Source organism: Helicoverpa armigera, chromosome 8 (genome assembly GCF_030705265.1).
Source record: "Helicoverpa armigera isolate CAAS_96S chromosome 8, ASM3070526v1, whole genome shotgun sequence".
Taxonomy (NCBI): Eukaryota; Metazoa; Arthropoda; class Insecta; order Lepidoptera; family Noctuidae; genus Helicoverpa; species Helicoverpa armigera.
In genome coordinates this window covers 1,538,875-1,563,757 of record NC_087127.1, presented here as the reverse complement: position 1 = coordinate 1,563,757, position 24,883 = coordinate 1,538,875, and the positions used below count along the sequence as shown (strand labels likewise).

Genomic DNA, 24,883 nt, shown 5'->3' with positions numbered 1-24,883 from the left:
TTGTATCAAGAGGTAAATAATTGAATTATATTCTCAACCAACTGTAGGTAACTATTAAACCATTTTTCATTAGTTAGTATTTTAAACAGATATGCTTGTGAATAAATTAATAGTATTATAAAGCGTTTTGTCATATTTTGCTAGCGATACTTGTTAAAGCAATAACATATTGACGAAAGTATCGATACGTTAAACGAGTAAATTGGGTGTACACGTCAATTCCGATTCAGTGCCAACATAATAGCGTGATTCAAATAAGCACAACACTAAACGATGATGAAAGAAAATGAATGAAAAAAGCAAATGGCTGACTAAAATCGACGTTCTTGGTCCTAATATAAATCCGATGTAATTACATGAATTATGCGCTCTTCATGATCATGACTAGCGAAATAAGATTATTTAAAGAGTAAAGAACTAAGATAACTATATATTACAGGCAGAAAGCCTGCTGAAACTGTAAAAAAATACAAGAAACTAATACCTTAGCTTACACAATTCGTATTAAATTGCAAAACTATTTATCGTGCGTGTGACGGACGCACGTCCGTTTATTACTCAGGTAAGTCCTTTATTTTACATTCTTGTTGCATGTGCTTGTGCAGTGCCGTGATTTGTTTGTTATTTTTTTTGGAATTATCAAAAATCGCGAGTGCTTACGACTATTTTATTTTTAGAATTTGATACTTTTTAATTGATATTCTCATTAACCCATTGTTTTGTAGTATACTAGTGACTAAAGTGTTATCTATTTTGATTTAGGACCTTCGGATTTTTTGTTGTGTACCTTCATATTTTTTGTCTACGTGCTTAGATTTTTATGCGGGTACAGTCAACCATTATTTTTACTGCTTGACAAAATGACAATCACCGATCATTTATTTTTATTTACATCAACTTTGTGAAGTTTTGTAGGTACGTACTAACCATTCATTTAATTATTTTTTGTGTTATTTTTGTGAGATAGAAAGAACTTTGCACAGCTTAGTGCTTATCATTTCTCATCAAGCTTTCAGTAAATAATTTCTCAAGTTGTAATATATTTACTCAATAAAAGTTTGTGATGTTTCAGTTGAAGTGATGTGAAGTGTCGACACAGGGCGGGGGCGCCGCCCCAGTCGACCATGGACCGAGGCTACGACAAGAAGCATATGAAACACCACAAGGAGAAGCATAAGAAACGTGCTCACAAGAAGCACAAGTCACATTCAGGTAGTTCTCATGAACAATCTTATGCTACAGTCAATTCTAACAAACCTCTTGTGGAGTATTCCGATGTCAGTTCTGAGGCATTATCAGCCCCGGAAGCTGGTGAGATTGACAGTGAAGCAAGCTCTATCAGCAGGCATATCGCTGATGACCTTGACAGGACGAGGAAGTCCCATTCCATACGTACATTTGTAGATAACAAGACAATATCAGTGACAACTACGAGTCGCCGGGCTGCTGAGGAGTATGCTTTGAGGGATGCTTCGGTGCCGAGGAAGAGGCGCTCTGAGTATGATGATGGGGAAGCAGAGTTTGATGACCATGGTAGATTTAAGAAGAAAAAAGAGAAGCGGAAAAAAGATAAGAAAAAGAAGAAGAAGAAGTCAAAGAATAGGTCACGGTCAGCGAGTTTGGAGAGTGTGTCTCCAGACGATAATGTGCCTGAAGAGCTTCCATTGAGGGCGGCTAGTCCTCAGAGATACCAGCAGGTGCCTGTGAGTGAGTGGGAGAAGGCATCGTCTCCATTACGGAATGGATCATGTTCGCCGATGTCGCCGTCGACGACGCCTCTGATGCGCCTCGAGTCGCCGCGCCACCGGCCGTTCGTCCGGGAGGCATCGCTGCATCACAACCAGATACCTTATTCTCCGCACCGGGAGAGATCACCACCTATCAGGTGAGTTTTTATTTTCCACCTCTATTATAAGTATTGTGGGTCCGAAAAACTATTGCAACACCATTCATTTTTGTTGCTGTTCATCAACATTATCACAAACAAAGTGTTGTGTTGGATGCCAGTAGATATGTTTTCCGGGAAAAGATTCTCACAGTTTTTCTTTCTGAATATTGTACCTACTTTAATCATTCAAGCAATTTCCATGACTAATAGGGTGACTTACGTTCTAGATTCTAGAACACTATTTAGAACTAATCCATCTAAAATACAATTTGTTAATAATACAAAGTGGCCTCTATTGTGGCTGTTCCCAATATTCTAACTATCTTTTCTATGCTTACTAGAGATAGGAATTTGATATGACTTATACGGGTCTAATGTCAGAATTCTATCCCTAGTACGCCCATCAAAGGTTAGATAAAATATTGGGGTTGGCTGTTAGTTTGTTTTCCATATCCTTGAATTAACTGAGGGGTGTTCGTTACCATGGTTTCTAGCCCATCCTGGATTCCGCCGATTCATCATATGGCACCCTATATTATACAGAATAATTGCGATTTGTGAGTGATCATTTTATTGAGCATGTGCCTATGTGTTGTTGTAGATAAATATGTGTGTGTTGTTAGATAGATAACTTAATATCTCTTAGTTTTACTCAATGATGGACCAAATGTTAGTTTTGTGTTGTTCAAATCGGAAATGATGCTTAGTAACGTATGATCGCGAAGTCGCTTTTGTTTTTTTACAATTTAATTTTTTACTTCTTCACAGTAATTTTACTGGAGTTCTTTTGTTTTGTTCCTGAGTTGTGCCCGAATTCCCAAATTAACCAAAGTGATTATTGCATAAATTGTACTTCCTATTTAATTTAAAATTGCTAAATAGATATTTTTCCAAGTTAGCTCCTTTCTGTAGGAATATTTCTACATGCTTCTTGTATAATAGGTTTAATATGCAGCTTTTATATATTTACCACTGCATGCTACCCCAACCCCTTGATTGAATATTAGAATTCTCTACTAACCTCTGTTTTTTTTTTATTTTTTTTATTCCAATTTTATTTCATCAGTAAATTGTTTCCTGTAGGTATAGTTTTCTTAGTGTAAAAATGAGTGCATTTTTTTGCCTGACTGACAAAAAGGGTTATATTTTTTATCCTTGTTTCATGAAAATCTATTCAGTTGTTTGCATGTAATAAACTAACAGACATACATACTTCCAAACTGTCGAATTTATTAATGATTGTCATTAAGTGTGTTGTTAATACGAAATATGCATTTGTATTAATACTATCTATCAGACGATTTTTATAATTTAATCATCTGAGTGAAAGTAAACAGCATTTATCATTTTCTTATCAAGTTGCGTTAGTTCAGTCGTCCGGATATGGACAATTGAGACTAATATGCTACTTGAACGTTTGTTAACTTACATACATACATAATGTTCTAACACACATAGATATTGTGTTGTTATGATTGTTAAGGGAGATATTTTGCGTTAGAATTTTAGTTAGGTGGTTTTATAGAGAACTAACTAGTCTTTTTCTGTGGTTTCACTTGTGAATCTAGGGAGCTACTGTCCATACCGGGATAAAATATAGATAGCCTATGTCCAATATCTTATTAGTTTAATATTTTAAGCTGATGTTGGAAGTGAATATTTTATTCCAAGAAATTGATAAAAACATATCAGGCACAAATATCTTTAATTGGGTAATCAAATCAATCTTATCAAAACAAAACTTTTATTGTTTGAATTAAATACTTTTTACTGCACATTCTCTATGCCATATCTGTGCAACTTTTTACTTTTTTGGCAATTAATCCCTTATAATATCTGTTGGTCAAGCTTAAGCTGAAAATTAGAGGGGAGGTAGGTTAGACCCGGGAGAAGGACATAGGATATATTACATAGTTTTTGTCACCATCCCGCTACGGGAAGCAGTTATCTCGAGCCGTCGGCGGAAATAGTAGTTGTTACATATAAAACAAAACCAAAAAAATAAGTTCCGGTAACCGAGTCTTACAAAAATTCATAACTAACGAAACGTGAAATGATTCTCACGAAACCGCAGTAATCGTAACAAAAACGCATTTATTTCGGAACTTTAACCCGCCACCCGATCCTTGCACATAAATGTTTTAATTCAAGGCCGGATAACGTAGTCATGAATTTTCGTATTGTATGTAAGTAGTGAGACAGACAGACAGACGAAAGGGTCAGATTTGCATCCGCTATTTACCTTTTTACACACGTTTGTGACTACTTAAGGGCCAATGCACACTTCGTTTTTATGGATCTGTACCCAAAGTGGAAAACGGGATCCTATCACAAAGACTTCGCTGTCCGTCTGTGTGTCTAGTTTGTCACTAGGAAATTATATATTCTATCTCGCCGATTTTAGGGGGATTTTTCCCATATAACAAACGTGATTCCGAACACCACGTGCGCGAGTCCGACTCGCACTTGGCCGGTATTTTATCTATTTACGCACGTTTGTGATCGGGCTAATGTGTAATTGCTTGCTACTAAGAATTTGCATTTACCAGTTACTCTGGCGGGTAATCAGAGTCGCACTTAAGCTTTGGTTTCCTAGGAAAGCGGTGCCGTCATATAGCGGCCGTAATACAGCGGTGAATGACGTCACCAGAACGTTGTCTATGTAAACAAAATGGGGCGGTTTCCTAGAGAGCGGTAACTGACGCCGTAACTTCAAAAAGCGGTGCCGGCATTTGCATGACGGCCGTCTTGACGGTGTCAGATAGTTTGGTGAACGTTTTATTGAAAGCGGTGAAGCTTTTTTAATACGTATTTGTGTTTTTTTTTCGGAACAACGTCAAAAATTTGTTACAACTCTTGGAGCAGCGAGGACGACGATATTTTAATAGATTTCGTTCGTAACCACGAAGCAATATATAATATAAAAAGTAAAGATTATAGAAAAAGTCAACTAAACAGAATTGGTGTCGTGAAATTTGAGAAATATTAAATAAAACAGGTGAGTAAGTATGATACAACTAACAAAAAGTTTATGACGGTGTGTTAAAACGGCCGTGGAACTTTCCACGTGTCATCACCGTAAAGACGACCGTCTATTTGCGTCCGTAATATGACGGCCGCTATATGACGGCACCGCTTTCCTAGGAAACCCAAGCTTTACAGTTGACTTTTGGATTGCTCTTACGAATTAATGTGCCTCTATGTAGATGCAGAAGTTTTAAATTACACGGCCTAGTTAGGGTTTAACTTACCTTACGGTGTAATTTAACCATGCCATGAATAAAAAAACGTAGTAACTAGAACGATAACAATAACCGGCCTGCAACTCACCCTTCGATAAGAATAAGAATAAGAATCTTTATTTGTATGAAAAATAGATATATCGATCAAATATAAATATGAAGTTGTTCAGTTCAACTACACAACATTTAAGGAAAGAATTCACAAAAACTCCTATCATTTCTCCTTTTTATTGGCGTTCAGAATTATCCTGGTTTGATAAATAAATATGAACGCCCAGATAAAGTATTAATATACTAACTGGTCACTTATTGTTTCTATACCACTGCATTATTATTAATTAGCATAAGGAATATTTAACGACGCACGCGTGAGATAGCTTTCACACGCGCGGAACGACACATTCTCACTAACCTTCGTGTTTCGCTTATCATCAATACATTAGAATCTTTTAAGATTCTTTAAAAAAATGTCTTGTATTTATATTCAGATAGTCTACTGTTTATACCTTGTAAAGTTGTGGTGAACGGTCCAGTTAAGGTTATTGTGATAGGTCATGATTTCGTAATAGAGAGGAACTTGAGATAAAAAATAAAAGAAAAATAAACGACTTAGCTTATAAAAACCAGTGATCATTTATATAGAGTACTAGCTGTTGCCCGCAACTTCGTCTGCGTGGGCAAGTTTCATACAAACTTTCATCCCCTATTTTATCCCCTTGGGGGTAGAATTGATCAAAATCCTTTCTTAGCGGATGTCTACGTCATAACATCTACCTGCATGCCAAATTTCAGCCCGATCCGTCCAGTGGTTTCAGCTGTGCGTTGATAGATCACTATGTCAGTCAGTCAGTCACCTTTGAGTTTTATATATTTAGAAGATAGACTGCATAAAGCTGATTAAATTCACCCTTATAATTATTATTTCATACTTCTCTTTTACATTCATATACATTTCGTAACAGGACCGGTTTCTGCTTTCAGACATAATTCAGCTTGAGTTAACTTGATGAACTTGGGCAACTTTGTTGCTTTTGGCTTCTTTCTATTTAAGTCACGTTTTTCCTGGTAACAATAGTTTGTTGTATTATTTTCTCATAGGGCATGGAAAGTCATTGCAAAGGCTACCATAAAGGAGTGTGTAAACTTTTTGCTCAATGTACATCGGCGGACTTAACGCCTAAGGCATTCTCTACCAGTCTACCTTAAGGTGGTGGTGAAATAGAAGTACAAATTCATTACTTTTATCGGTTTTTTCTTTATTTGTGTTCGTCTAGCTAATGCTGCTTCTCATACCTGCCGTTTATCCAATAACTAGGTATAGGTATTTAGGATGAAAACTTAGCATATTTTAACATACAAATAGCCGACAGATGTTACCTACTTCCAATTCATAACGAGACAAGTCTGTTAATTGGCTTGAGATTCGCGTGGGATACTCTATTACATCTCCACTGCTCTTTGACGAGAATTTACTTAGGATGTTGTTTTCATCATACATATTTACCCAAGATATGTGTTTATGTAACCCCCGGCGCAAAAAGAGGGTCTATTAGGTGCGTGTATGGCTTGGCGCGGTCGGTCCGTGGATGGGTGACCATTTTGTCATGACGAGATTGTCCTTGTGTGTGTTCAGATAGGGTAGTCGCTCCTCGTAAAGCACTGGTACTCAGCTGCATCCGGTTAGACTGGAAGAAGACCCCAACATAGTTGGGAAAAAGGCTCGGAGGATGACGAGTTCCTCCCTGTGTTATTTGAACAACTTTATAAGTTTGAGTTTGACCCTATGTGTGTCTGTGTCACCGTAGCTCTTAAAAGGACAGATTTGGAAGCAGTTTTTTTATATTAGGTATTACTTCATTCTTGACGACTTCAGGATGACGACGGGAAAAGTTGCAAATAAATCGTAAAAAGGCCGGTTGCATAAATAATGTTGAATCATCGGTAAACCATAAAATGTGTCGTTGTGATTGATCGTTACCATGCTGTTGACGGACTGAAACTAAGGAAGAAAAAAATATCCGATAATATAAATATCATAAAGTATGTAAATTACAATTTTCATATGACTCAGTTGGCAACAGTCAGCAAAGCAAGTTTAAAAAGTTGTACAGGCTCAAGAACAACAATGACCGTCAAAAATAAAACCGGTTTTCATGCAAAATAAGCGCACCTGAAACATTCATTGAGTATTTCATTAAATATAAACATACATTTTTATGAATTTAATATACGTAATTAGTATTTAAATGTCTCTATTTGGCGGTCAAAATAGAGGTTGATAATTAAAAAAAAATATGAAATTAAAGTTCTACTTATTGTTTTGTACATTCCGCGAAATATTTTTCATGACAGTGAAATAGTTTTGCTATCGAAAGTTGTAGGTAGGACTATTTTTGGACAGGAATAAACATCATAAACTGTATGATTGAGAAATGAATTACAGCCTGTCTTGCCTGTCTACCAGTGACGTAGTTATTTTACTGTAAATTTTTCAATAAAGCATGATACTGAGTTTTTTTGTAGCTAACTCTTTGATATTGAATTCCCTATAAATACAACTTCAACCGCACTTAATTTCAAAACTTATGTACATAATTTTTGCTTCCAATAATTTAATTTGATTTTTTTTTGTGAAAATCGTTTGACCTACAAACAGCGTTAAACCATGTACATATAACATCTACTAGCTCAAAAACTGACCAAACTCAGTAAAATTGGATTTTGTTGTAATTTTTTTAATAAAACTTAATAGCTGTACGTAAGACGACTACTCACAGCAAAACATAAAAGCCAACTAACCAATTTTCATTCCCACAGGAGACGACAGAAATCAACGACACCCCACACGCCGTCAGCGCCTCCGTACCACGACACGGTGACCATAGACTCGGACACGGAGCAGGACTATGAGCGCGGCAGACGCGACTACTGGCACGACCAGCATCGCGTGCAGTCGCCCATCATGGTGTCCGGTAACATGCGATGTACTTTCTTTGCTCATTGTTTAGTATTCTGTGCTATGCCTGTGGACGGTTAAAACGGGGGATGGTTGAATCAGAGATTTGTTGTACCCGGGAACAGTTTTATCAGGGGATGGTTGAGCCAGAGGTTAGGTGAACCAGGTATTGGTTGAAGCAGGGGAAGATTGAAAGAAGAGACACTGGACCCTGGGTATAGTTGACACAGTATGCAAAGATTTATAGTGACAATACGTTTTTTGTATACTCTTATTAAAGTCCACAGGTACAGCACTCTCTCATATTCATTGCGTTACACTGTAGTATCATTCAGCAGTAGATGTAGCAATAGTAATGCACAAGCTATGTATAATTTTACTATAAGCACAAATAGTAATAGTACCTATAGTAATACTAAGGGAGTAGTTGTGCTCATGTAGTCGGCCGCTAATGTACCTAATATGTACGTACATAAAGATGGTTGTACTCGAGGATAATCTGCACCAACCTCAATTGCTATTCGCAAATCTTCAAGATATTTTTGCGCCATAATTATGTCTTGCAACTAACTTTTGAGCTCAGGTACGCTCCGACACCCGCTGAGGCCAAGTCTCCATAGTGATTGTTGTCCAACAGTATAGATAAGTAAATCTACATTTGTCCGTCAGACTCGCCGGTGCACGAGGTGTCCCGGGGCCGCGAGTACAGCCCGCGGCGGCCGCACCGGCGCCGCAGCCCGCACCACCGCCGCCGCTCGCGCTCCCGGGATAGGCATCGCGACAGGGAGTTCAAGCCGACTCATCGGTGAGTATTTGCTATGTAAAGCTTTCTATAACGTTTTGGACTTTGAGAAGTCTACTTCTATGTGAATGGCAATGGTCAGACCTTCCTTTGCTTCTGACGCACTTAATGTGCATCAGTGTTTAGGAAGGCACGATAACCTGGCCATTAGATCAACTTTGGCATTCGTTACGGGTAGTCAGAAGCCAGAAAGACTAATAACATGTCTTACCAAGGGGTATTGGGTTACCCGGGTAACTAGATTGAGGAGGTCAGACAGGAAGTCGCGCCATGTAAAACGCTGTTACTCAGCTTCATACGATTAAACCTTAAGCCGAGCCCAACATATTTGAGAAAAGGCTACGCAGATGATGATTACATAATGTGCAGGTTAGTATTACGCTGGCGAAACAGTATTACAAAGTAAATTCTTGAGATTAAACCACACATATACAAAGCAAATTGCAGCCTTTCTCAAAAGGTCTCCTTGTGTAACATTGACCCATATACATACTAAATGCTAGCGATTGACCCATATATTTATGTACATCCATATTAAGTATTCTTCCAAAAACAGGTCGCATAGTCGCAGTTCGCTGAAGCGTCGTCGCTCGGGCTCCCGCAGCCGGCGGCGCGGCTCCACGCAGTCGCCACCGCGGCACCGCGCCAAACATCGTGACGCCTCGCCTAGGGAACGACACCGGTAAGTGTCTTAACTAGCTGATTTCCACGGTTTCACTCTCTTTTCCAAGGGACTGTTAAGTTGGTTAGTGAAGAGTCCACATGGTTGCAAAGGGTTGACAGGATATTTCTGTGCCAAATGTCATCTTAATCGGTTTAGTAGTTATGCCGTGTAGGCGTCAAACTCAATTTCTATGTAAGGGTTATTACCATCTCTATGAGTACTGGTTCTGAGACTTGAAATAAATCTCCTTTATAATAGTAGGTACTCAGTATACAGATATATCAGTCTGTCATCATCATACTGTCATCATTCAGTGATTCAAATCATTTCATTCAAACTTACATTTCTGATTCTAAAATGGAATACCATTTTTCATTTCAATCAGACATGGAAATCATCATCATCATCGGTAAATACCATCATTTTCATGTTCATCATACTGAGGAACTCCAATAGTGATAACAACTATTGGAATATAGGATTGAAATGTTTGTAGATGTTTGTAATAGAGCTAGCATCTGCTTTATGCAACAATCTTCAAACCAAATAAAATAAGTAAGTAATATCCATATATAGCATTTATTCAGGGTTCAGCAGAATTTTAAATATAAATTCAAAATAAAATTTTATAGAAAACCAATGAATCAATGTTTTTTATTTCAATCAATCTCGGGAGACATCGGCATTGGTAAATACATCTCAATGATTCTGCATGTAAAGTTGAACCTTTCAAAACTACGAATTTTCATTCCAATGTAGCAAGGGCTATTATACCCAAGTAATAACTATTTTCTTCCATGTTTCACTCATACAAACTCACTCATTATCATTTCATATATTTCACGACAATCACGACTTTTACAGCTAAACTTATTTCTCAGCAATAATACTAATAACAATTAATATTCCCAATTAGTATCAAGCACGAGTCTCCGAGCCCGCCGACCGTGCTACAACGCAAGATCGACTTCAAGGAGAAGATTAGCGACACCAGTCTGTTCGCTGAGCTAGTCAAGGACAAGCATAAGAGAGCTAAGGTAACTATGATAATTATTTTTAATATTCATCACCATCTGCCTAGCCTTTTCTCAACTATTTTGGGGTCGGCTACCAGTCTCATCTCATCGGATGCAGTTGAGTACCAGTGTCTGATATGGGGCGACTACTTATCTGACCTCCTCAATTCAGTTATATGAATATCGTAAGACTCTTGTAAGACCTTTTATATAAATATGTCAGAATAACGTTCAATACAAGCATGGTAGTATTTTGTTTAATATTTTAGATTTTGAGTTCATAATCTGTGCATTTCATTATCTGTCCAAGATGAACGTTTAACAAAGTATCAATACTTTTATTTTATATTCGAACTGAGCATCTTGTTAATTGTTGGTTTATTTAATGACAAGCGAATTACTTATATCTGTGTACGCCCACGCGAATTCACTCTCACTCTCTAAAATGTATTCACACCACTAATAATTTTGAAAACTTGCAGAAACTACAAGAGATCTTGAACCAGAAAGAGGAGGAGTCTCAGGGAGCGCTGTCGAACACCACGTCCATCAACAACCCGGAGATACTCACCATTGACGAGCTCTCCAATATGACTTGCGATAGCTCTACACAGGTACGTTGCATTGCTTTACACTTTATGTATGTCTTAATTCAAACTTGGTTGCAAAACAGTACATTTGAACATCAAAAATTACATAAAACGGACAAAACCTTTTTTTGTGTGTTTTTGTGGAGAATAAGTGGCACAATAAATTCATCTGTCTGTGTGTGAGGTTTGGGTACTACTAAGTTCCCAAGCGGGAAGCGTTGAATGACTAGCTTTAGAGCAGCAAAGTTTTATTTATTTATTTTATCAGTCTTTTTTAATTGAATTTACAACTACATAAATGTTATAAATTATTTTATCGTAACTTTACTAATTATTTTATCGTATCGTAAGACCGAATTAACCATCGTATTATTTTCAGCAATCTAAAGAGAACGGCGAGGCATCTCGTGAAGCGGGCGACATAGTAGACATTCCGATGCCGAGCTCCGACAGCGCTCCGCTGCAGCCGCCGCCCGACTTCTCCGCCTTCGAGCTCAAGGAGCCACCCAAGATGCCCGAGCCACCTCAGCCACCGCAGCCGCCGCAGCCCCCGCAGCCACCCCAGCCACCTCAGCCCCCGCCGGTGACGGAGACGAACGGAGATGCTGCGCCCTTGCCGCCTAATCCGGCTCCTGTTGAGGTGAGATTAACTTTTGTCTTTATTTGAATTTGGAAGTTATGTGCCATATTTTGGGTAATATTTTTAGGGTTTCATACTCGTAAGGATAAAACAGTACCCTACTTCAAAGTCTTCGCTCTGTATGTCTATCAGGCTATATCTTATTTTTTTTACCTTAACAGAAGCCGCTAACTCCGCCACCACCAGCGCCAGCTTTACCCCGGTCCCCGGCAGCCGCGGCGCCGCCCAAGCCCAGCGTGGTGGAGGCGGTGTACTACCAGAACAGCCAGCCGCCTCCCGCCAAGCCCAAGAGCCTCACCAAGCTGCCCATGCCGCCTAACACACAGGTAACACATAGCTAAAAGGTAAAGACCACGTAATCAAATGCGAGAAGTTTCTGGCAACTTAAGCCAGGAGTTAAAGAAAATCTTCGCTTATAAAGGGAGTGTCTATTGAAGAACTACATAGGCTAGCTACCTACCTTAAAATGTCAGTGCAATGACAAATCTAATTACAAGGCTTAACCTATTGCAATTGTATAGATAATTACATATTTCTAACAGCAAACTTTTATCTCAGGAGAACACAAAATTTTCATTTCAGATATTACATTGATACTTACTTTGGTTACACGCTGGTATTAATTTTATCCCAAAAGCGTAGAATATTAATATAATTTTCCTTTGAATTTCCAGGTGGAGGATTTGAAGACGTTGGCGAACGAGAGTCCGCTAAGTACGCCGTCTCCGTCGCCCGTGAAGAAGCCCGACAAGCCCAAGCGTACCGGCATCATGAACTTACCCATGCCGCCTGGTAAGTATTTTATGCACCACGTATTAACTAACTGCCGCTTTCAATAACGTATCCATCAGTTATTTTGGTTATTAGAGATAAGAATTTGTCATTACGTGATTAATGCCATGTTTATCTCTTTAAAAAACAACAAATAATAGTATTTCCATAATATATTTATTCAATTAATGATATTTTATTTAAGTTTTCATAACCTCGAGCATTTTGCTAAATGAGACATAAACAATAAACATAGGAACAAGTGCATACAAGCTCCAATTTTTAAATGCTACTCACTAGTCATAACATCATAATTTTACAACTTTAATCTTATGTTTCACAATATTTTATAATAAGACCTGTTATTTTGAGGTACACTGACAGCACATTTCATAATGGCTACAAAAAAAAACTTAAGAATCTATGTAATAGCTGTTCCTTCTAAGTACTAAATCCCCCACACACCCCCCATACAATTTATACTAACGTACATTAAAACTTGCAGGCGTGACAGTGATCCCGGGCTCGGAGGAGTTGTCTGGCGACGAGCTGGACGGCGGCACCCCGCCGCCCGCCTGCCGCCGCGACCAGTACTCGCATGTCTTCAGCAACAGGAAACATGCTAGAGACAATGTATGTATAGCTATATTTTACTTTTATACTAGCGGATTGACCGCTCGATGCCTTCTAACAGGCAGCAAAAATCTGGCAACTATTGGTATAAAAATTTGCTAGTGTAAAAGCGCAGTAGAGGCCTTTGTTGTGTGTTGTGGTTTCGGGAAAAGCTTATTGAGGCCCAAACCACACCCGAGGCGGAAGAGAGCGGAGTTTTTGAAATAACCATTAGATTTGCTCCGCTTAGGGTCATCGCATCATGCGAGAAAAATCTCTGAAATAGATTAGAATTAAGTACCAGATGTTTTTGGGATCAGGAATATCATATTTCTAGGTATTACGATGTGTAGACATCACTATGTAGAGTCTTCCATTTAATTTCAATCGAAATATAAACGTTTCCAGTCGGGTTCGAAGCTGAAGCGGCCGCGTATCCTGAAGCGTCGCGGGTCTAAGGTGGTGCCCGTCGCCACTCCCACGCATCACGCTAAGGACTGGGGAGAGAAATGTGTTGATGGTTTCCAGGTATGTACATTGCTATAACTACTATATTTATTTGTGTAGATTTGTTTGTCTAAATTCTTTCGTAAAAGCACTTCTTGAGGAAAGACCCGAGGAAGGAGGTTACAAACGTCTTCATTTTTGTGTAGCTATATTTCCCTTCGAGGATATATTTTACTGGCTGGTGGTTTCACCCTCTCTTTGAAGGAAGTACTTACCCGTTAAAAAAATTGTCTTTATGTTATTTTGGTATATACTGCCAAGTTTCATTAATATCTAGTCAACAATTTCAGCTTGTACAAGTTACAAACATATACACACAAATTTTAACCTTTATAATATTAGTGTGACAATATCCTATATATCTACAAAATCAACACATTTCTATTTCCTCAGGTAATAACCCAAATCGGCGAAGGCACATACGGCCAAGTATACAAGGCCCGCGACAAGAACACTTCTCAACTCGTAGCGCTGAAGAAAGTGAGGCTCGAGAACGAGAAGGAAGGGTTCCCCATCACCGCTGTCAGAGAGATCAAGATCCTGAGGCAGCTCAACCATAAGAATATTGTTAATCTCAGGGAAATTGTCACTGATAAGCAGGATGCTTTGGACTTTAGGAAGGTGAGAAGAAATTAGTTAATACTTATTTATTAATATTAGCTTCTTTCAGAGCTTAGCTGCGTGTCGTTTGGGCACTATTTCACGCACCCGGATAAATAGCTAGTAGTCCCTTGATAAATGGGCTATCTTATACTGGAAGAATTTTTCAAATCTTACCATTAATAGATTCTGAAATTAGCATGTTTAAACAAACTTTTCAGCTTTAAAATTTTATTTAGTATTCCTATTATATGTAGCATATACTTTTATTAACTACGACATCTCTATCGGATTCACCTACCTACGTGCAGCGAAAACAACATACTCTATGCATGTGGATATAAATTGTAACCGTGCCTACCTAAATTATGCTTTCATGTATCAATATCCTCATTCCAGGACAAAGGCTCCTTCTACCTCGTCTTCGAGTACATGGACCACGACCTGATGGGTCTCCTGGAATCCAAGATGGTGGACTTCACAGAGTCACACAACGCCAGCATCATGCGACAGCTGCTGGACGGACTGGCCTACTGTCACCGCAAGAACTTCCTGCATAGAGACATCAAGTGCAGCAATATATTGATGAATAATAAGTGAGTTTGTATTTTTTTTTTAGTTGTTTTTTTATACGTAGTAGTGTTTAAGGTTAGGATCTCATTGTCCAAATGTTATTCAGCGTTTTTAGTGTGAATTATTGACAAGTTACGATCGCATTTGATTTAAAAGAATGTTTTCGCTTAACAAATTCATAATTATGTTGGAGAGATTAGACTTCCTGGATGCAATACATGGAGCAATTGCCTGTCTGACCTTAACTATTTAGTTCTCATTTTATTTGATTAAATGGTTGACTTTTTGAAATGGTTGCTCATTTACATAATAATTTAATGACCTAGCTAGGTAAATAAAATAATTGAAGTAAATTTTGTCTTTCTACTGCCATTTTTGAATTTCTCTAGCTGTATAAATATGTCAGTACCATATTTATTAATTCCTATTTTCTTTATTCCAGAGGCGAAGTAAAACTCGGCGACTTCGGTCTGGCGCGGCTGTGGTCTGCCGAGGACCGAGCTCGGCCCTACACCAACAAGGTCATCACGCTGTGGTACCGCCCGCCAGAACTGCTGCTCGGGGAAGAGAGATACGGACCTGCTGTCGATGTCTGGTCCATGGGATGTATACTGGGGGAGCTGTTTTTGAAGCATCCGCTGTTCCAGGTAAGGAGAATATGTTGGGAGTAGAAAATTGGTGGTTTTGGTTAGATAAATTACACTAGTTACAGATAAGCTACCTCTTTTGTGATAGATCCCTTTTGTGATTTTTGTAGTATTTTTTGAAATGGTTATTGCAAGTGTAGGTAATTTTGAGAAAGTAAAGCAAAGTTCATATTATTATACAGTAATGCTATGTCTACAATGATATATGTACTACGTGATATAATATGTATGTAAATGGTACCTTTGAGGTTTGAGGTAATTAATGCTCAATTTGTGTAAGAGTAGGCAATAAGGATGCTGAAGTTATAGATTCCTCAGCAAAATGGTTTTGAAGTTGATTGATACGAGTGACTTAGAAATTTTTTCACTAACGAGCTTTAGCTGCAAGATCTATTATGTAGTACAGATTTTCAAAATACACCAACAGCTCTAATTCACAAAAAATAGCCTCAATATTAATTACACTTTTTCCAACCCAGGCCAACGTAGAAATGATGCAACTAGAAATGATATCCCGCGTCTGCGGCACCCCCGTCCCCGGCGTGTGGCCCAACGTGGTCAACCTGCCTCTGTGGCACACTCTGCGGCCGAAGAAGTTCCACAAGCGCTGCGTGCGCGAGCACTTCGCCTTCATGCCGCCGCACGCGCTGACCCTGCTCGACCGCATGCTCGAGCTCGACCCCGACAGGAGGATCACTGCTGAGGATGCTTTGAAAAGCCCCTGGTTGAAGAACGTGGTGCCAGACCAGTGAGTTGTTTGTCTTTTGCTTGCCGGTAGTGGCAGAGGAGTTTACTAGTCCGGGTAGATACGTTGACCCCAGCGGGGCCCAACAGGGCCAAAGTCTGCCAGGGCTGCGGGATTGTTCGAAACAGTTACCGCGGCCCTGGTACATAAAAGGCCTACGACGGAACACGACGGTTTTTAGTCAGTAAGTCTGACACTCTCTTATCGCTGCTAACCCACAGCGGGAAGGGTCATTTGATGATTTTTGAAATTGTTAAAAAAAAGGTAGGTAAGTTGACAGTGCAGGTTCGATCCCTGTAATAAAGTCAAACTTCTATTTGTAGTAAAATGAAACTTCTACGTATAATGATAAGAGGCTTGTCCAGCAGTGGGTGTGTATTAACAAGTGGGTATAGACTAGTTACTGGTGAAGAGAAATTATCAAAAGGAAGAGTATTCCATGCATGCATTGGGATAGAACATTTTCTGTGTAACAGGTCGCTACAGAAAAACAATATTTAGGCAAATATGCGAATGATCTCAACATAGCAGTATAATTTTTTCACCTCATAGATGCATTTCTCATATGTGTAATTGTGCATGTCATATATCATTTATCCATTGTCCATATGTCATACATTATTGAGTAAAAAGGCGTTTTTTTTTATGCAAAGAGCATTGATTGACATCATCATCATTTACCTATCATCAACACCTTCATGAATCAAACTGAGTGCATGACTATTATTATCCAAATAACATGGGATGATGTATGCAAACTATGAAGATTTTGCATGCCAAGATTCAGAATGATTGAGAATTTGATAAAGGTTTGCTCAAAGGAACCATTTGCCAGTTCATAAATGGCGAAATTCACACTTCAACTCACAAACCAAATAGTCTACTTACTTGGTCTTCCATGTTCTTTTGGGCAAATCTAGTAGAAATACCTGGTAATAGGCTGGGATTTATGCTAGGGTAAATACCTAATGAACTAACTTATCCCTATAGTTATACCAAATGGGATTATCAAAATCCGTGAGTATTGATTGATTTGTACATATATTGTTCAATCATCCAGGTTTTGAAACTTTCTAGCTGTCAAGGAACTTACTAACAAGTATGGAGTGAATGAGTGCTATCATAACCACATTGGTGTCGTTTTCATCCAACTGATCATCTTGGAACCCAAATCACACAGTCATGCATGCATGTGCTGAAACCAGAGATTTCATATGCAATCACTATATCATAGACAGAAGACTGACTTGTACTGCAAATATACCCTTTGTCTCAAAGACTGCATTTGATCATGTGCTGTATCCTGGTAAAAGGAAAAAAGGTTATTGGTATCAACCTAAAACTAAGAGCCACAAACTCGACGAGATCAAGCTATGCGTCGATGCTTATCTCTACCTCGGTACAGCATTAATATAATCTATTTTCAGAATGCCTGCACCCGAGCTGCCGACATGGCAGGACTGCCACGAGCTCTGGTCCAAACAACGTCGCCGACAACAGAGAGAACAGGACCATACACAAGGCAAGAAGCCCTATGGATACCCAGAAGACAAAGACCAACCCAAAAACGACAACCAGGACTATAAGAGTGAGCCTTACAAGTCTGAGAGCGGCTTCAAACCTACCGAGCCAACACAAGAGGCTGTCGGCCAAGTGAAATAGTACAGACTACATTGTAAGAGGTACTTTCGCAAACGAAAGAAACGGTGCTTATATTAGACCAATTGACTTTGTGATCTAGAATAATTAGTTGCCTGTGGAGTGCTCGTGACGAAGTGTGGGTTCCGTGCAGTGCGGTATTGTGCCTAGTCTATTGATAGCTTCAATCTCATGTACGATTAGCTCATAAGGTGAAGGCTGTGTTCTTCAAGAAACTTTAGCACTATGCTATGCTTCTTGCACAATTACGAATATTCAGTACAAAATTTAACAACTCGATCCGATGCACTAACGTCGGCTATTGAAGAGGATAGTCTGAATAGACTTTACTTTCTGTATTTTTAATAAAATCTAATCTTATATGGAATTTAAATTTAATGATGATTGTAAAGGTGCGGAACCCTGTGAAGCAATTTAACTTATTGCGTTTAACGTAACGCGTACCAAAATGTATGATAATATAGTAGTAACCAAAGTATCGCATAGCGCTAGTTACCCTCGGACGGATGTCAGGCGTCCTGTGCATATATTTGTAAATAATGTAAACTAGAATAATTTCAAATAAGAACATTTTTGTTTAATTTAATTTTAGCGAAACGACTTGTTTTATTTGTGTTAAGAGTCCTTGTGGTTTTAGCAATGATTTGACGGTTGGCAACACCGCGTTTTACCTTATAATCTGGCAACTGGCAGAAGTTGTCACGTCAGGCAGAGTACAAAGTGCCTAAATCTCATTTTATTCCTCTTGTCCTCCCCTTGCATAGTTCTGTCTGTAAAAATACCTTTCCTGTCATTCATACTTTGATTCCTTATCTAAGAAAAATTAATAAGTTCGAATAAGTTGCCAGCATTCAATCAAATACCAGCCTTTGTGTTGCCAACATGAATGCAAAACAGCATAATAGTTACATCCTATTCCAATATGAAGTAGTAAGACCTCTTTCGCCTTGTAAACGAAGAAAACAGTTTGTCCAAAATACTGCCATTTTGTATGTGATTAAGATAAGCTCTTACACTACAAATTGAATGTTGAATTTATTAGGAAATTATTGAGTTACTTTTGCAATACTCAACATTTGGGCACACTTGTCTCAAAATTTACAAGACGATGTTCAAAATGCATACAATTTGCTATTACAACATCACCTTTGTCTAAAAGGTAAAAAATAAAAACTATGCTTTACTGCATTTTTTGAAGAAGATGTCTGTGCAACGACAAAAGTAATAAAAGAAGCTTGGAATCCAATATATGTGAGCAATATTTAACATGAATTATTTTCCTAATTACACAGTAAGTTGATGTGAAGGTCCGTCGATGTTGTCATTATCAAAATAATGTTAATGATGTTAATTAATCGAAATATGTTAGACAGTATGTTCTTCTGGGGAGACTGTGATTATGTATAAATCGGAATTGAGTTGTTTTGTCTCGGTTGTTTCGCATACTTTTATATGTTTAATGTTAGGTGTTCGTTGGGTCCTGTATGCGCTGTTTTGGGCGATATGCATGTCCTTAAATTAAGAAGTGTGCTGGTCATATAATATGATTTCAAAACAATGATTGAGAAATGTTTTTCATCACTTGTGTCATTGGATCTCACTACAATTTTAGATTAGGTTTGCCAGAAGAATTCGCATATTTCTCAATGTACCAGCAATGTTTTAACTGTATTTATTGAATGCTTCAAGTTTATTCATATCGCTCTTAATTCGAATAGTAAGTCATAGCAATAATATTGGACCTGACTTAGTTGGCATTTATATAATATAAGCGTGTATGTATATATTCATGAGTTCCAGACACCGACAATGGTGATTTTCATCTAGTTAGAAATACCTAATATATATCATGTTGTCTGTTCACAAAATATATGATTGGATGTAAAAATTACTTGTAACTTAGGAGCTGCGTTATTTTTTTAAACAATTGTCTAGTAAATATGTCTGAGCGTCTATAGTTATTGTTTTGCATTATTTTAAGAACGTATCTTCCATGAATTAGTTGAAATGTATATAGAATAGAATAAACTTCCTCCTGCATTTTATAAACGATATTGTTTCGATCGAGAAGGCGGAAATTCACACGAAGCGACCATTAATTTTATGCACCTCTGTAAAGAATATTGTGTAGAATGGAATTCATATAATTATAAAGTTATAAATGTGTTTTAGTCCTCAGGTGAGGTTACATGCATGTACATAAATAGGGAATATAATAAATATGACAACGCCAATATTTATAGTTTTAAATGTTTCATGTCTGTAGACAATATGTTGCGATATTGTGAATTTTCGCTTTCTGTGACGCGGTAAGATCATTGTGGCAAGTCATCGGCTGAAAGACTATGTTCCCTTGTATTATATTAGTTTTAAGACGCGATATCTTTCGTGTAAATAATCCGGAGTTTCGGAGATAATCGTCGTTTTTTTATATTTTGTATGGTGTGCTAATTGGAGGGTAGTTTGTTTTTATTTTGTTATTGTGTGGGTGTTCGATTTTATCAATGAATATGCTTGGATCGCCGTCCAGGTCACAACCGTAGATGGAAATTGTATGGAGAAAATTAAGAAATAATGTATACAATGAATTGCCAAGAAGCTGAATATTTTATATCTGATCAAATTATCCGCATTGACAGGGTAGGTCCGCAGTTATTGAACTAATTAGTTATTCCGTGATTGTTTCGTTTTACAGTAAGACTGAAGTAGATAGAACGGACGATTGTCTGTCACTGTAACTCTGGATTGTTGTTATCACATTTATGATAATAATAATTGTAAAAATGTACCTAATGTTTTTTAAAATAATTATACCTACGATGAAATATGATTTTGGTTTTTATTTTATACCTTCATGGGAATCTAAGCGTTAAAACAAATGACTTGTGCCCTTTATAAAAACATATCCCTAAGAAATCAAATAAAATAGGTAAATAAAAAATAAAACATTAGTCTTAATTAAAATACGTTTATTTAAGACTGCAAAGGGACTGGCTTTATATAAACAAGGCACTTATTAGCCTGTACCATTATGGCATACGTAAGGTAAACACAGAGGCCTATTGTGTATTTTTTTCTAAGAATAGTTCATAACCGAGCATGAATACGAATAATAATATATTTTTCGATGACTAAAATATCTTTACAACACAATAGGCTCCTAGTTCACTTTGTATAAGTCCTGTATTATAGGATCGCGCCATTTACATTGATCTTATAAAATACTTTCGTTTGTAACATTACTTCAAAATTTCCTTAAAGTAGGCACCTTTGATTCAGCTTATCCATTATTACAAACAATACGAAATGTGTCAATAATATAAATACTTTATTTTATAACAATTATTAATAGAAGTGATTTTTTTTTTAATCTAATAGTTTGAACTAGCTTAATTTTTATCAAAATTTTGAAATTACCTTTGGTAAATACGACTATTATTACTGCTATATATTCAGCCAGTAATTATTTTACAATTTATTATTATTTACAAAATCATTTAAATTGTTTATAAATATTAATTGACACATTTCTGACGATAACTAAGTTGTATGGCATACAAAAAATACTAAGTACTTTGTACGTAAATCTCATGTAGATTTTATCACATCGAATACATAAATCGTTAGAAAATTGTTACAAATTATAACATTATATTAAATAAAATTTTAGTATCATCAATTTAATAAAATTGCATGCGTATAACATTAACATTTTCCGGATATTTATAGTTAAGAACTCTAGGTAGACTATATAGAATTTCTTTTTTTTTTTTTATATTCTATAATTTATTCTAGGAAGTGAATTAACTTTAGTATCATAGAGCCCTTAACTAAAAACAGAAATAAATAAAATTGAATAAGAAATAAGTACTCTACACAAAATAATAATCAATCATTCATAATTTATAAAAAAAACTTAACGGTCACTAGTCGTTGTTCACTTGCTAAGATTAAGTTAACCAAACGTTACAAATGTGCCTGAGAGTTACAACACTACTTCCTGTAGTAAACCGACAATATTTAACGATTGAATGGCTGAAAGGCAGATTAAGTCGGTACAAAAGATACATTTTTATATGCTCAGTAAATATCCAAAAAATGTCGGAAGTAGTGACGGTTAAAATTATAAGAAGACGATTTTTAATATCGATAAATTGCTATTTACATTGGTCAGGCACATGACTTGGCGCTACAATAAATACTATGCGATACGAAATGGAATAGTTTGAAGTAAAACTACGTACAGTAACATCGTTGTTTGTTTAGTTTACTAGTTTGTTGCAATACTGGTCCGCTCAGGGGGTCGCGATCTGGAATTTACGAAATTTTAGGATTAAAAAAATGTGTAAGCACATAGGGACAGGCTGGCTGGAATTGTATATTTTCATTCATAACTTCTTTCTGAGACAATTTAACATCCACGTGTCAAAATTTCAATTTTTTTGGTTCACTGGTTCATCATTGGGTCACTAACCGACTTCCCAAAAAGGAGGAGGTTCTCATTTAATATAAATGACCATGGGTATTATTGCACAGGTAGGTTTTTCAGAAAATCGGATCCTTCATAAATAAGCATGTTCTTTAAAAAGTTATTTTGAAAGTTAGTCCTTCAGGTTTATTCCTTGTCAAAACCTTGATGCACTTGATAAAACTCTTCTCCGATAAGACACGAAGAATATTCTATATGAAAAATGTAAGGTCTAAATGATACGTACAACGAGCAGGTTGCCGCTCTTGGCGCGGTGTATGTTGGCTTGCGGCCCGTTCTGCACCTCGATGGTGCCGCCCTGCTTGCCGTTCACCAGGTTGTGCGCGATGCTGGAATATAAGGGTTATTAAGTCATAAGGAGGAAATAACCGTAGTTCACTCTCGTGGACCACGGGAGTATGGGAGTGCCAGTAAAGCATTTTCCATGGTATAGCACTGGGTTTAATTTTGGTTTATTCCCGGTGATTCGGTCTTCTGAGGATACTTTTGTAGAATTAAATCACCAGAGTGAGCAATTCCCAGAAACCTACTACCGAGGTCATCAGAAGATCTCTAGGGTCTGTTAAAAAATATTGGTCTCCCAAGTTCTTATTCAGCATTTTGACAACTGCAATACTTTAAACTGCTAAATGTACTTACGTCCTGGTGTCGACGATCTCGATGAGCTCCGGCTTCTTGGTGTAGTCGGTGACGATGGTCAGCGCCTCGATCAGGTTACTTACCGAGATGATCAGGTCACCCTGGAATATCAAACATATACAGTCAGTATTGATCCCTACTCCAAGAAACCTGGATCTGATTGAAGAATTAAGATTAAAATCAGCAGAAAGAAATATTTTAACTATCGCCATCAATACCTACATTCGCTGTGGAAAAACCTTTCTTCAATTCCACGGTATTTTCATAAGCATGTACTTATTACACAACGTACTTATTGAGAGGTCCTTATACACAACATACATCATGTCTCCCTTGACTCCAATATTTAACTGACCTTATCCTTCTTCAACTCCTGCGGTATCTTGACAAGCACGAGGGTGTCGTTCTCATTAGTGACGACTACCCTGAGCTTGTCGAGCGGCAGACGATGCTTGAGCTTGTACGTCTTGCGTCCGGCAGCGTCCAGCACGTACAGCGCCTTGTCGGACGCGAGGAGGGCGCGGGAGCGAGGCTTGTAGCCGCGACGGTCGTATTTCACGGCTTCGCATGAATACTGGGGGACGATGGAATGTTAGACTTTTGTTGCTATTTAAGGAGATATGGATATTTAGCTAATTGAAGTTTTTATACGTAGGTGTACCTAGTTGAGGTCATTGAAAAGCTTCTTTAGTTATGTGTTTCTTGTGATAAATATTTTTAGCCATTCACTGCCCACGAAGCAGACACAATAGTAAGACAATCGGTGTGTATCACATATGACTCATGGGACAGGGAAGTTATTAAGTATTGCAGAAATCTGTAGTAGGTAATGTTTTTTTTAATTTCGATAACAGAAATAAGAAGTAGAAATAAATTAAGGGAATAAAATAAATAAAAAGTGAGAGCAAATAGAGAGTACTCGAGTATTTATGTTTAGAGTTAAATAAGCAGGATCGAGACTACAAATGTGACCGATTTCTTTAAATAGAAAATTCATGGGATTCCCTCATTTATCTTAAGTCATCTGTTTATATTTCTTTCCTATAGGTAAACACGGTACGGTTCAGTATAAAATAGCTTTCCACTCACAATAAGCTGTTCTCCAGTAGGCCAGGAAGGCGAGGCCATAAAGGTGTTCCTGAGGGTCTGGTGCTCCGCAGTCAGGCGATCCTCCACAAACCGCTCGCTGATACTTGCTGGGTAGCTGTTCTTCTTGCCTGAGGGACGAAAATGTAGTTTTATAGACATTCCAAGAAGGTGAGTGGCAGGGGTAAAAAGCTTGAGTTACTACGAAGCAAGAAAAAGGTGGCTATTAATGGAAAAAAACCGAAGAATTAAGTTTTGAAACAATGAAACTCGCCATGCTAAGATGTCGAAGTCACCCAGAGACCGACCGCGTCAGGGGTTGCTTTTCGAGGGTCAAAGAATAAGACTTGCTACCACGAAATGTTTTAGTTACATTTGTAAAACTATACTAATTCTAAAACCAATCCTTTTAAGACTCCACTTTAACCTCCTCCCGTCATCACATCCGTTTAACAGCTACAACTAATCCTTACCTCGGAACATCTTCTCAGCCAGCACCTTAAGCTCGAACTGCTTCTTATCCTGCGGCGCCAGCGCCAGGCGGTACTTCCTCGACAGATGAGCCCTGTGCAGACGATGCAGCTCCTTGGAAGCCTCCTGACAGGTGGCGGGGCACACTGGCCAGGATAAGTCCAGGATCTTGGTGGGCAGCTGGGTGGCGAGGCGTTTCAGCCAGTGCACCTTGGCAATGCCGAGGAAACGACGGTTTTCAGGGGTCTCGGGGCCATTGCGGGTGATGAATCCTGGAAGATTTTGT

General features: G+C 37.9%; 2 protein-coding genes across 10 annotated transcripts in view; one reads left to right on the top strand and one right to left on the bottom strand.

Moving 5' to 3' along the window:
• The first annotated feature begins 250 nt into the window (after positions 1-250).
• On the top strand, positions 251-20,742 carry LOC110382698 (cyclin-dependent kinase 12). 8 transcript variants are annotated; one of them, XM_064035716.1, is made up of 20 exons: positions 251-562; positions 1,073-1,212; positions 1,405-1,885; positions 2,383-2,445; positions 7,948-8,114; positions 8,756-8,891; positions 9,445-9,570; positions 10,469-10,589; positions 11,051-11,182; positions 11,538-11,798; positions 11,960-12,124; positions 12,473-12,590; positions 13,075-13,202; positions 13,590-13,709; positions 14,082-14,309; positions 14,688-14,884; positions 15,304-15,508; positions 15,988-16,256; positions 17,244-17,270; positions 17,681-20,742. In XM_064035716.1, the coding sequence occupies exons 2-20, from the start codon at positions 1,125-1,127 to the stop codon at positions 17,913-17,915; spliced, it is 3,267 nt and encodes a 1,088-aa protein (XP_063891786.1). In that variant the 5' UTR covers positions 251-562; positions 1,073-1,124; the 3' UTR covers positions 17,916-20,742. The 8 variants fall into 8 exon arrangements, with proteins under 8 accessions (XP_063891786.1, XP_063891780.1, XP_063891782.1 ...); XM_064035710.1 differs by having other exon boundaries at positions 252-562; positions 1,073-1,885; XM_064035712.1 differs by having other exon boundaries at positions 253-562; positions 1,073-1,885; positions 7,948-8,102.
• Positions 20,743-20,864: 122 nt separating this feature from the next.
• LOC110382737 (unconventional myosin IC) overlaps positions 20,865-24,883 on the bottom strand; it is a 56,268-nt gene continuing 52,249 nt past the window's right edge. For both annotated transcript variants that reach the window (XM_049837960.2, XM_049837961.2), the window contains 6 exons: positions 24,600-24,869; positions 24,130-24,257; positions 23,396-23,614; positions 23,041-23,141; positions 22,628-22,730; positions 20,865-22,222 (listed from right to left, as the gene is read on the bottom strand). In XM_049837960.2, the coding sequence (XP_049693917.1) occupies positions 22,208-22,222; positions 22,628-22,730; positions 23,041-23,141; positions 23,396-23,614; positions 24,130-24,257; positions 24,600-24,869 (836 nt within the window). In that variant the 3' untranslated portion in view covers positions 20,865-22,207. The remainder of the gene's footprint in view (positions 22,223-22,627; positions 22,731-23,040; positions 23,142-23,395; positions 23,615-24,129; positions 24,258-24,599; positions 24,870-24,883) is intronic.